This window comes from Oratosquilla oratoria, chromosome 40, assembly GCF_046742065.1.
Source record: "Oratosquilla oratoria isolate Oo_2021 chromosome 40, ASM4674206v1, whole genome shotgun sequence".
Taxonomy (NCBI): Eukaryota; Metazoa; Arthropoda; class Malacostraca; order Stomatopoda; family Squillidae; genus Oratosquilla; species Oratosquilla oratoria.
In genome coordinates, this window is record NC_134816.1 from 40,221,929 (window position 1) to 40,235,849 (window position 13,921).

Consider the following 13,921-nt stretch of genomic DNA (forward strand, 5'->3'; position numbering starts at 1 on the left):
GAGTCGACTTTGTAGTTGGTTGAGCTTTTCAATTCTTGTACTGAGCCATATTGTAGCAGCTCAAACTTATCTCTGTTCAGTGTCATGTTGTTATTTTTTGCCCAGGTTAATATCCTGCTTAGGTCTTCCTGTAGTAGCATGGCATCTTCCTCTGTCTGGATCTCCATGGCTATCCTGGTGTCATCAGCAAAGGACGTAGCATGAGTGTTGTAGGTCTTTGTCGATGTCCTCTATAGTCACCAAAAATAGCAGTGGGCCCAAGACAGAGCCTTGAGGAATGCCGCTTATTACGTTACTGGGCTTAGATAGCATTCCTTTGACAGTTACTTGTTGTAATCGGTTTGAGAGGAAACTGTGTAGCCACTTTCCTAGTTTCCCGCAGATGCCGTGTTTTCTCAGTTTGTGGAGGACAATACCATGGTCTACCTTGTCAAAGGCTTTAGCGAAGTCCAGGTAGATTACATCGGTATTGCTGCCTTGTTGGATGTTCTCTAGTACAGTCTCATAGTGTAGTAACAACTGAGAGAGGCAGGAGCGATCCTTTCTAAAACCATGTTGGCCATCATTGAAGGCATTTATGGATTCCATGTATGTTACCATTTTGTCACGTATAATTTTTTCAATAATTTTGATGAGGTGAGATGTTAGTGTTACAGGTCTGTAGTTTTTAGCAAGGCCTTTACTACCTCCTTTGTGGATGGGTGTTACAATTCCCAGCTTTAGGGCAGGTGGTATGGTACCAGAACTCAGAGATTTGGACCACAGTAGCTGGAGAGGCTTTGCCAGTTCTTCTTTACAGTTTTTAAGTAATAGAGCATGAAAGCCATCTGGTCCTGCCGCTGAGTTTGGCCTTATGCTGTCAATGGCTTTGATTATGTCCCCGGTCGTCACCACTATGTTGGATAGGAAGTTTGTTCCAATTCTAGATTCTCCGAAGAATTCATCAGGATCTGTTACCTTTTTGTTTTCGTCTGGACGGCTGTATACATTATTGTATTGTTCACTGATGATATCCACCATTTTTGTGGGGTCGTTTTCCAGTTTGCCATTTCCTTTCATTAGGGGGTCTATTGGTGGGAAACATTTCAGCTTCTTTTTGGCATAGGTGAAGAAGAAATTTGTGTTTCTCTTGATTTTAGAGACTGCCTGCAGTTCATCTCTTTTCTTCTGTTCATCACGTGATTGGAGCAGTTTTAGTTCTACTGATTTGATTTCCTCCTCTATCTTTTCCACCTTTCTCTTGCATGTTGTTTTCCTGAGATTTTTCCGTAGACCTGTTCTTCTCCTCATTAGGATTCTTCTGTCTCTCGGAATTTCTTGCTTCCTTGTTTTTTTGCACTTCTCGGGGACGTAGTTTTTGCATACCTCATAAGCTTTTTAAAGCAGGCCATTAAGTATTTGGCTCTCATTCTTGTTGAGGAAGGCATGTTCCCAGTCTACCTGGCTCAGTTCATATTTTATTTGAAGCCAGTTTGTATTTGGGTTGTAGAAGTTTAGTTCATGCATACCGGTAGCTTCATTGTTGTGTGCAGTTTCTCTCGCAGTACCGGTATTTGTTTGATCTTTTCTTGGCAGAGAGATTAGGCCTTTGATTATTTTGTGATCTGATAGTGCAGATTTAGATGTCTCATATGAGTGCATAATATTGTGGTTGTTGCTCAGGATGAGGTCCAAAATATTTTTTCCTCTTGTTGGTTTTCTTATGAATTGCGTCAAGTAGTAGTTGTCTATGACTGCAAGAAAATCTTCCGCTTGTCTCCTGTCGTCAGCGGTTCCTCCATTAATAGTAGATGACTCCCAGCTGATCTGAGGGAAATTAAAGTCTCCCATAATGAGGACTTCAGTCAATGGGTTTGGTAGTTCATCTAATATTATTCTTAGGTTTGTTGTTACCTCCCTAAATTTTTCATTCGTTGTGTTTGGGGGGCGTTATACATTAATTAAGATTAAATTTGCCTTTTCAAGATATAAAGCAATCATTTCTGTTGTGTTGTTGGAGAGAGAAACCAGCACTTTTGTGTCATGAGCCACTTCATTTTTTACGTAAATAGCTACTCCTCCATGGCTTCTCCTTCTCCGGTCTGCTCTGAAAATGGTATACCCTTGCAAGTTGACTTCTGTGTCTTTTATTTCATCCTTCAGGTGTGTTTCGGTAAGCGCTAGAAAGGATATTTTTTTCTAGACGTGCCATTTCCTGCAGCATAGGGACCTTATTTTGATTGCATCTTGGATATAGGCCTTGGATGTTTCCTGTGTAGAAGGCTGTTAATGGTGTGTACAACAGCTCTTTCCCCTCAGTTTCTTTTCCAACCTGTCTGTCAGCTCAATTAGGCATTCCATCATTGATTGGAATTTGAAGGCATATGTCTCTAAAAAAGCCTGATCATTAGTCTTGTTTTGATGGGATGACTCCTGGACTGGCTGAATCCTTGCATCATTAGGCCATCTACTCCGGCTGTTATTGTTTCACTGCCCAGATACAAAAAAGGATGCATTCCATAGCTTATACAAAAGCATAAGGAGCAAACCCCTAAATCAACCAACCCCACTACTTGAAATTCTAGTACTAGGCGACATCAACTTCCTTAATGTTAATGTCATAATCACCAGTAATGTACAGTTAAACTTGTGGCTTGGATTGGCAAATTCCTTATACTGGTCCCAGGTGACGAAAACAGCAACAACATCCTTGACTTGATATGGACCAATGATAATGAAGATGGTATTGATAAGATCATTGATTGTGACTCCCACATAAATATTGAATATATGACCTATAATCCACTACCAAAACTGTATACAACAGTGAAAAAAAGGGGGAGAGGTGAAACTCATACATTGTGAACAATAGGCATGTTGTAAAAATCTACATTATAGTTACCTAGCACCATTTTTTACAAAGAATCTTCTGAGCTAGTCACTAAGTAGAATGAATGGGGTTGATATTTATATTTAATAACACAAATACGCTTAGTTAGTCCTCAACCCACAAACATATAATTTATATCGCTCATCTAAAGTAACAGCAAAGAAAAAATCAGAAGAATTGATACAATATTATATATATTGCAGTATTACCTGCATTTACTAGCATCAAATAGTATATGAAACAAGTGTTTTGACGAACTTAACATATCAACAATTCTGTTTTTCATGCCCGAAGGTAAACAAACCGTTTGGCATAAATATAGGATAAAGTCGCTACAATAGCAAACTTGTTTATCATTCTTGTTTGCACATTTAAAGAATATAACTAGAACTGTTATAAGGTCGTCTAGATTTCATAATGGGTTCAGATTCTTTACATGCACAAAATCTTATTTAATACAGGATGTCGTTGATAATCATAATGCAATGATTGATCATCACGGGTAAGTTGTGTTTGCTCTGATCCTTTCATCAATGGTGATGGGATTCAGGGATTGCCAAATGATGGATAATGCATGAAAAACGTTTAATCTTGCCGCGGGAGCGATTTTTTTGTGGGGGATCGCTTCCGCTAATGGATTTGCGAGAGCGACATTGGAACTTTCCCGAGCGAAATCGCTCGTCGCTCCCGTGTATTTTTTTTTTTTTTTTTTTTTTTTTTTGCTGAATTGGTCCCAACGAACCGAACGTCCGGCGACAGCCCACATCGCTGTCTTCGTGAGCCCTTCGGCCACCGAGATTGCAACACTAGAGCTCAGTCGCCATGATCACCAACACATTCAAGCTCATTACTTTCAGATATTTCATTATTCTTAGTCAATGGGTGTGCATGAGTATAACAATGGCCATAATCACGACTATTCACCCTAGTTATATAGATATTAACAACCATCCCCAAAATACCCAATCACTATACTCTCAATGTTCCTTCACAGCCAGGTCAACACTCTACTATTCACTACTGTATATCTCCAGCAGTCTAGACTATTCCTTACTATGCAATAGACAACTGAAAATTGTAAAATATTCGCCCAAGTGCTATCCTCTATCAGGTCAGGTTAACTGTCTACTATTCACTCAGCATCCACACCAGCCATGAATAGTTATTAGTATATCGAGTCATGGTATGCATTAGGCAACAACTATTCCCAAACTATTCCCTCTCACTACTCCCCATCCCATCCCCACGCAGTGGGAAGTGAGAAACCCCTGGTAGAGGAAAGCTTTATCAGTTGTGGTAAGCCGCTGTTTTTTTTTTGTTTTTTTTTTTTTTGCCGACGTTGGGTCGCCGCCCCTCCAGGACTGTCGGTAACCGACACAACAAGTCCGTAGATGGTCCAAGGACCACCTCAAGACCACCTACTCAGGACTCAGGACCACCTGCTCATAAGAGCTACCTCTTATAATTTTCTATAATAATTCTAGCTATTCCATGCTGAACAATAACCATTTAGTCTAAGACGCTTCAGTGGGGTCTCACTAAACGCCGACCAAAGTCGACCAACGCCGACCAAAGCCGACCAAAACCACACAATGATGGTTTTTTATCAAATGCATAATTTATATATAAAAAATAGCATATGGTTGCATTATTTGACCTATTTTCTTTAAAATGTGTGATTTCCATGTAAAATTATCAAAGAAAAGTTACGTTTTTATCCTCTGCAAAATTACCAACCAGCAACCAACGCCGACCAAACCCAAACAATGACGGCTTTTGCTCAAATGACAAAAACGTAACTTCTCATTGATGATTTTACATGGAAGTCACACATTTTAAAGAAAATAGGTCAAATAATGCAACCATATGCTAGTTTTATATATAAATTATGCATTTGGGCAAAAACCGTCATTGCGTGGTTTTTGGTCGACGTTGCCGTTGGTCGGCGGTTGGTAATTTTGCAGAGGATAAAAACGTAACTTCTCTTTGATGATTTTACATGGAAATCACACATTTTAAAGAAAATATGTCAAATAATGCAACCATATGCTAATTTTTATTTAAAATTATACATTTGAGCAAAAGCCGTCATTGTTTGGGTTTGGTCGGCGTTAGTTGCCGGTTGGTAATTTTGCAGAGGATAAAAACGTAACTTCTCTTTGATAATTTTAAATGGAAATCACACATTTTAAAGAAAATAGGTCAAATAATGCAACCATATGCTATTTTTTATATATAAATTATGCATTGGAGCAAAAACCGTCATTGTGTGGTTTTGGTCGGCTTTGGTCGATTTGGTCGGCTTTGGTCGGCGTTTAGTGAGACCGCTTCAGTGAATTACGAGATAAAAATAGACGAAAAATAAGGGTGTAATAAATATATAGATGATTAAGTTGATCAAAGAAATAAAGTGAAAATAAATTATAAGAAATAAAATAAATTAATGAACAAAATGAATGAATAAATAAATTAATAAAACAAAATAAGATAAAATATATCAAAACATTAGAAAAATGCAATAAGAATAGAGAAATTAGAGAAATGATAGATTAATTAGACAAACTAAATAAATAAGATTATGAAAAATTAATCAATTAGAAAAATAGAAAGAAAAATAAACAATACTATAGAAAAAGAAAAATTATTATAAAAACTTACCAAGCTAATTTGTAGCCCGAGTTACTGGACAGTTTTCCGTTCCTTTAAAGAATATTGTAGAATTGAGATCTTTCATACATTGGAATTTAAACCCTAAGCTCTGTAGAAATCTATTGTTTCAAGGAAACATTGAATTTGAATTACTTTTAAATTCTTACAATTATAGATAACAACAAGGCTGTAAGCTTTGAGCCCGAGCGGCGGAGGCAGGATCCGGAAAAGCTCTGATTGGTCGAGCCGAGAAGCAGCTCGACTATCATTGGGTGACGAGTCAGGCGCGTTATATAGGAGCAATATTTATATTCTGACACAGCCCACCAAGAGTAGACGAATCCCAGACGCTGAACGAAAATATATGAACTGTAGCCAGGCGAAATAAATGGAGCCCGAGCTAACTGGCTGTAATTATATGTTCATTTTAGAAAATCTAATACTCGGGCTAAGCCCGAGTAGCCTGACGGCCGGAGTCGCCACTGTATATATGTATGTTTGTATGTATGTATATATATATATATATATATATATTATATATATATATATATATATATATATATATATATTATATATATAATTACATCTTCAGTGCAGATACAAAGAAGGAATCATTCCTTCTTTGTATCTGCACTGAAGATGTAATTATACGAAATGGCTGTGCTTCGTTAGTTTACTTTTCCTAGTGGTTACTTACGCATATATATATATATATATATATATATATATATATATATATATAATATATATATATATTATATACATATATATATGTATAGACTATATATATATATATATATATATAATATATATATAAATATATATATATATATATATATATATATATATATATATATATATATATATATTATACATTTTGATGCGCGATGTATTGAAGCGATGAGTTAAAAAACGTGACTTTCAATTCGTCGCAGCATCATGAAAGCAGTCATGGTGCGAAGCCATTTCAAATCGCTGAGCAGTGTGTCAATGGCAGTGTAAGGGTAGGGACATGCGCGCTCTACTTCGCTCTTATATTTTCATACAATGACACAAGCAACCTCCGCAAACCCGTTCGAGTGGACGAAGACTATTACATTACATTTCACTGAGCTACCAGCCATTTGGAATATCAAGTGCAAAGAATATAAGATGAGAAATATAAAAAGTACAAGCATCGAAACTCAAAGCTGACTTATATTCTATAACAAAATGTGTGCGAAATGAAGACATTACCAAAAAACTTCATACACTGAAAATACAGTTTCACAGGGAAAGGACTGCCATCAATGCACCAAAGAAGTCTGGTGTTGGCACGAAAGATATATACACTCCAAAGCTGTGATGGCTTAATGATTTAATGAGTATAGCGTCGGCTGACATTATCCTGAGAAAGCCAAATGATGACTGACAACTGCTTGCTCGCGCACGGTATTCGCAGTGATGCAGCCCGTCTGGACGCTAGTGTCAAGTTTTCAACACCACTTCAAGTCGCTGATGCGTGATGCTACGCGTAGACGGGTTCCATTGCTTTTTGGATGGGGGAGCTGGGGTGGGGTGGAGGGAGGGAGGAGGAGAGGATGGGGATGAAGGGAGGAAGATGGAGAGGATGGGGGTGGAGTGGAATTAAAATTGTGAATGTGTTTCTATTACGAGTCAAATCAGCGTGATTGACACCCAGAGTCAACTCCTCCTTCCCCGCCCTCTCTGTTGCATTGTCCTCTGAACGCGTATAGCTTTATTGTAAATAAAATTTGCAATCTTTGTCAAATCATTGTATATATCAATTTTAATAAATACTCTATATTGTAAATATTGTATCACATTCAAGGATGGCCATTGTATTATGAAATCAATTTGTATATAACATTATTTGCATACTTTGTATAGAACATTAATGTATTCATCGTGTATTATTTATTTTTCTGGCGGACAGGTTAATTGGCGAACGAGCGCGACACACGGTTCACAAGACTATAAGAACAACCTAAGAAGTTCGTCTGCTCCACACCTATCTTAACTCTAACTTCCTTTCATTTAATTCTTTCCTTACACTAGACCCCCAATCCCCCCCTAGTATAGTGTATATCTTATGAATGCAATTTGATTTATTAAGTTGATTTCATTTAATCATTTTATTTATTTATTTACTTATTTACATATTGTTTTTTGTGTGTTTTGATATTTATTAATTCCTTTATTTTGTCTTTATCAATTCTATTTGTATTTTTTTATTTTGTTAAAATTATTTATATTCTCAAGGGACAAAAACATCTTTACGGGTTTTTGGTGACAAAATATCGACTATATCTTTGTCATGTGTGAAGGAAGTCGATGTGAAGAAATTAATACGGTATTTCTGTCCCGTTGAAGGAACTCAGTGTGGGATTTTTTTTTTTTTTTTTACGTATATAAGACGCGAATAGAACAAAATATAAACGATTTTTCTGCCAAATGTGAAGGAAGACATCGACATAGAAAACCAAAAGCGACGGCATTTTGCCTAGTGTGATGGAAATCGACGGCATTTTTGCCTAGTGTGTACATGAAAATCGACGGTAATTTTGCTTAGTGTGTAGATGGAAATCGAAGGAGGAAATGGACGGCGTTTTTGACGGCTTTTTGCCCTGAATGAAGGAGGAAATCGACGGCATTTTTACCTTGTGTGAAGATGGAAATCGACGGTGCTTTTGGCCTAGTGTGAAGGTGGAAATCAACGGCGTTTTTGCCTAGTTTAAGAGGACATGAAAGGTAAAGATGTCATGGTATCAGGGAACGAAATTTTCAGATCAGCACGTGGCCTTACGTAACACTGAACGAAACATTCTGAGAAAACCGTGAAGAGAAAAAAAATTAAAAGAAAAGACGATGAATTCTGACAATTGTGTTCTTATTAAAACTGAGCGAAACATTCCGAGAAAATCTTTACATACATGCCGAGAGAAAAGTTTTAAAAATATAGAAGAGACGATGAATTTTGACAATTGTGTTGAACGAGACATTCTGAGAATTTTTTTAAACACGTGGAAAGATGTTTTGAAAATATAGAAAATATATGCGACGTGACGTCATAACGTCGGATCAGAGCGCGGGAAGATTTTTTGGTCCTTGTTCAGTCATCGCGAATAAAACAAAAAATAAATGTGAAAAGACGTCGACATAGAAAACCAAAATCGACAGTATTTTGCCTAATGTGAAGATGGAAATCGACGGCATTTTTGCCTAGAGTGAACACAAAAATTGACGGTAGTTTTGCCTAGTGTGAAGATGGAAATCGACGGCAGTTTTGCTCAGTGTGAACATGGAAATCACCGGTATTTTTGACTAGTGTGAAAATGGAAATCGACGGTATTTTTGCCTAATGTGGAGGTGAAAATCGGCGTTTTTGCTTAGTGTGAAGATGAAAATCGACGGCTGTTTTGCTAAGTGTGAACATAGTAATTGACGGTCTTTTTGCCTAGTGTGAAGATGGAAATCGACGGCAGTTTTGCCGTGGAGGAAATCGACGGTATTTTTGCCTAGTGTGAAGGTGGAAATCAACGGTGTTTTTGCCTCGTTTAAGACGACATGAAAGGTAAAGATGTCATGGTATAAGGGAACGAAATTTTCAGGTCAGCATGTGGCCTTATTCACTGAACGAAACATTCTGAGAAAGCCGTGTAGAGAAAACTGTTTAAGAAGAAAAGACGATGAATTTTGACAATTGTGTTCTTATTAAAACTGAGCAAAACATTCCGAGAAAATCTTTAAATACATGCCGAGAGAAACGTTTTAAAAATATAGAAGAGACGATGAATTTTGACAATTGTGTTGAACGAGACATTCTGAGAATTTTTTTAAACACGTGGAAAGAAAGATGTTTTAAAAATATAGAAAATATATGCGACGTGACGTCATAACGTCGGCATCAGAGCGCGGGAAGATTTTTCGGTCCTTGTGTATAGTCATCGCGAAAACAAAAAATGTGAAGCAAGACGTCGACATAGAAAACCAAAATCGACATTTTGCCCAGTGTGAAGATGGAAATCGACGGCAGTTTTGCCTAGTGTGAAGATAAAAATCGACGGTAATTTTGCCTAGTGTGAAGGTAAAAATCAACGGCATTTTTGCCTAGTGTGAACATAGTAATCGACGGTATTTTTGACTAGTGTGAAGATGAAAATCGACGGTAGTTTTGCCTAGTGTGAAGATAAAAATCGACGGCATTTTTGCCTAGTGTGAAGATAAAAATCGACGGTAATTTTGCCTAGTGTGAAGATGGAAATTGACGGCAGTTTTGCCTAGTGTGATGGTAGAAATCAACGGTATTTTTGCCTAGTGTGAAGGTAAAAATCTACGGCATTTTTGCTTAGTGTGATGTAATCGACGGTATTTTTGCCTATTGTGAAGATGAAAATCGGCGGCAGTTTTGCCTAGTATTTAGATAAAAACCGACGGTAATTTTGCTTAGTGTGAAGATGGAAATCAACGGCAGTTTTGCTCAGTGTGAACATGGAAATCACTGGCATTTTTGCCTAGTGTGAAGGTGGTAATCGACGGTATTTTGCCTAGTGTGAAGGTGAAAATCGACGGCAGTTTTACCCTGTGTGAAGGAGGAAATCGACGGTGTTTTTTGCCTAGTTAAGACATGAAAAATAAAGATGTCATGTTATAAGGGAACGAAATTTTCAGGTCAGCATGTAGCCTTACGTAACACTGAACGAAACATTCTGAGAAAACCGTGTAGAGAAAACTGTAAGAAAAGACGATGAATTTTGACAATTGTTCTTATTAAAACTGAGCGAAACATTCCGAGAAAATCTTTAAATACAAGCAGAGAGAAACGTTTTAAAAATATAGGCGATGAATTTTGACAATTGTGTTGAACGAGACATTCTGAGAATTTTTTTAAACACGTGGAAAGAAAGATGTTTTAGAAATATAGAAATATATGCGACGTGACGTCATAACGTCGGCATCAGAGCGCGGGAAGATTTTTCGGTCCTTGTGTATGGTCATCGCGAATAAAACAAAAAATGTGAAGCAAGACGTCGACATAGAAAACCAAAATCGACGGCATTTTGCCCAATGTGAAGATGGAAATCGACGGCATTTTGCCTAGTGTGAAGATAAAAATCGACGTTAATTTTGCTTAGTGTGAAGATGAAAATCGACGGCAGTTTTGCTCAATGTGAGCACGGAAATCACCGGTATTTTTGCCTAGTAAGAAGATTGAAATCGTCGGTATTTTTGCCTAGTGTGAAGATGAAAATCGACGGAATTTTTGCTTAGTGTGAAGATGGTAATCGACGGTATTTAGCCTAGTGTGAAGATGAAAATCGACGGCAGTTTTGCCTAGTGTGTACATGGAAATCAACGGTACTTTTGCCTAGTGTGTAGATGGAAATCGACGGAAGTTTTGCAGTGTGGAGGAAATCGACGGAATTTTTGCCTAGTGTGTAGATGGAAATCGACGACATTTTTGCCCTGTGTGAAGGAGGAAATCGACGGTATTTCTGCCTAGTGTGAAAATGGAAATCGACGGTGTTTTTGCATAGTTTAAGACGACGTGAAAGGGAAATCAAGGTGTGGTATCAGGAAGCGAAATTTTCTGAGAAAGCTGTGTAGAGAAAAATGTATAAAAAAGAATATAGACGATGACTTTTGACAATTGTGTTCTTAGCGAAACATTGAGAAAATCCTTAAATACATGTGGAGAGAAACGTTTTGAAAATATAGAAGAGACGATGAATTTTGACAATTGTGTTGAACGAAACATTGAGAAATTTTTTAAACACGTGGAAAGATGTTTTAAAAATATAAAAAATATGATGGATTTTGATGCGACGTGACAGAAAATTTTGAAAGTAATAAAAAGATGTTTTGGAAAGAAATTAAGAGAGGAAGAGGAGGCGAATCAAGTAGGGAAGAAAAGGTAAAAGGTACAGATGGAGAGTTGATAATGGAAGAGATGGCAGTGAGGGGAAGATGGGCAGAATACTTTAGGGAGTTGCTGAATGTGAAGGAGGATAGAGAAGGAAAGATAGCTGCAGTGGGAAATACGAAGAAAATGAGAGTGATGAGTGAGGAGAATGGAGGAGAAATAAGGAAGGATGAGGTGAAGGCAGTTGTAAAGATGATGAAAGCAGGTAAGGCACCTGGTCTGGATGGATGTCATGCAGAATGTCTGAAAAAGGGAGGTTCAGTGATGGTGGACTGGTTGGTGAGATTATTTAATGTTTGCTGGAGAGAGGGTAGAGTACCGGAGGACTGGAGTAGTGCCTGTATAGTTCCTCTTTACAAGGGAAAAGGGGACAAGTGTGAATGTAGTAATTTCAGAGGGATTAACCTGTTGAGTGTAGTAGGGAAGGCTTATGGGAGAATCTTAATTGAGAGGATTAGGAGAGGAACAGAAGGAGTAATTGGTGAGGAACAGTGTGGATTTAGGAGGGGTAGAGGTTGTGTAGATCAGATCTTTGTGGTAAGACAGATATGTGAGAAAGCTATAGGAAAGGGGAAGGATGTTTTTTGGGCTTTTATGGATCTGGAAAAGGCTTATGATAGGGTAGACAGAAAGGCACTGTGGGAGGTTATGCAGATTTATGGGATAGGAGGAAAGCTTTTGGGAGCTGTCAAGAGTTTTTATGTGAGTAGTAGACCATGTGTTAGGATTGGAAATGGAGAGAGAGAGTGGTTTGAAGTAAAGGTGGGACTTCGTCAAGGATGCGTTATGTCGCCCTGGCTGTTCAACTTATACATGGATGGGGTGGTGCGAGAGGTGAATGCTAGGGTAGTGAGTCAGGGATTGGAGATGGTTAAAGAAAATGGAGAAAAGTGGGAGGTGAGCCAGCTGTTGTTTGCGGACGACACTGCGCTTGTGGCAGGGTCAGAGGAGGGATTGAGGAAGCTGGTGGCAGAGTTTGGGAGAGTATGTGATAGAAGAAAGCTAAAGATAAATGTGGGTAAAAGTAAGGTGATGAGATGTACAAGGGGTGAAAGTGGCAGTAGACTGGAAGTGAACATTAAGGGAGAGCGACTGGAGGAAGTGGATAGTTTTAGATACTTGGGTGCAAGTGTAGCAGGAAAAGGTGGAGTGAAGGTGGAGGTAGAATGTAGATTGAGAGAAGCGAGTAAATGCCTTGGTGGTTTAAAGAGTGTAATGAGAAATAGACATTTGGGAATGGATGCGAAGAGGAGACTGTATGAAGGAGTGATTGTGCCAACAGCACTGTATGGGGCAGAAACGTGGAACATAAGAGAAGAAGAGAGAAGGAGTTTGAATGTGTTTGAGATGAGGTGTCTGAGAAGTATGGTGGGGGTTACTAGGCTAGATAGAGTGAGAAATGAGGAGGTGAGGAGGAGAACAGGGGTGAAAAAGGATTTGGGAGAGAGGGTTGATGAAAGAATATTAGGATGGTTTGGACACATGGAAAGAATGAGTGAAGAAAGACTAGTAAAAGAGGTATGGAAGGCAGATGTGGAGGGAGTGAACATGAGGGGACGTCCTAGGATGAGGTGGATGGATGGGGTGAAGGGGGCTTTGGGGAAGAGGGGAATGTCTGTTGAGGAAGGAAGGGAGAGGACAGAAGACAGAGGTGAGTGGAGAATGGTTGTATATGGATGATGTTGTGACTGCATGAGGAGAAATGGGCGGGGGGGTGGGGGGTGGGGTAGTATGTGTGAGTAAATTTTGACGCAGCCCGAAGGGATTTCTCCCCGTCCTCTCCTTATATGCAAAGGGGGATGGAGAGGGGGGGTTGCCGATTAAATGAAGCGGCCTTGCTGTGGATGTACTGTGTCCTGCGACACTGCTTCTGACCCAGGGCGGTGGGCAGGGTGCAGGGATGACCCGTCATCCAGGAGGTGCTCAGATGAGAGGAAGGGTGGGAGGGGTGTGGAGTGTATTTAGGGATGAAATGGGTGGGAGTGTTTTTATGCCTTTCCCTTTTTGGCTACCTCCCTTGGAAGGGGGAAAAAGCCTTGGTATATGTATGTATGTATGTATGTATGCTTTGAAATTACTCTCATAAATTCCACATTGATGGGCGTCATGTGTACATTGTATTGAGATTAGTGATGAAAAAAAATAAATAATAAATAAAATAAATAAATAAATAAATAAAAAATAAAACTTTTTTTTAATAGGAAGTTATATTTATAAAATATATGATTTTTTTGAAACATGCAAATTTGTTCAGATATTAAATATCAAGTATATGAAAACAGGTGTAAGTACTTGATTCATCCCTCCATATATGCATATCTACCCTACCCAAAGAGGCATCAGATACAGTATAAAAATAAACAAGTAATTGACCTTTTTAGTCAGGACTCAGATGCTGCAACATGTGTAGATACTGCATATGGGCCAGTATGCTTACAAAATCTACTCTTAGTATAATCTTCAAAGATTAAACACTCCAA

The 13,921-nt window shown here is 38.4% G+C and overlaps 1 protein-coding gene across 4 annotated transcripts in view; it reads right to left on the minus strand.

Annotated features, from left to right (window-relative positions):
- LOC143020807 (uncharacterized) overlaps positions 1-13,921 on the minus strand; it is a 52,721-nt gene that overhangs the window by 26,330 nt on the left and 12,470 nt on the right. The window contains exon 1 of one of the 4 annotated variants that reach the window (XR_012965937.1): positions 3,079-4,076. The exons of 1 other annotated variant lie outside the window; for it this stretch is intronic. Coding sequence is in view for 1 of the 3 variants with exons in the window: in XM_076177585.1 (XP_076033700.1) it covers positions 3,079-3,084 (6 nt within the window). In the remaining 2 variants the exon portion in view is untranslated. Of the gene's footprint in view, positions 1-3,078; positions 4,082-13,921 lie in introns of those variants that run through there. 2 more of the 4 variants (XR_012965938.1, XM_076177585.1) reach the window with 2 other exon arrangements.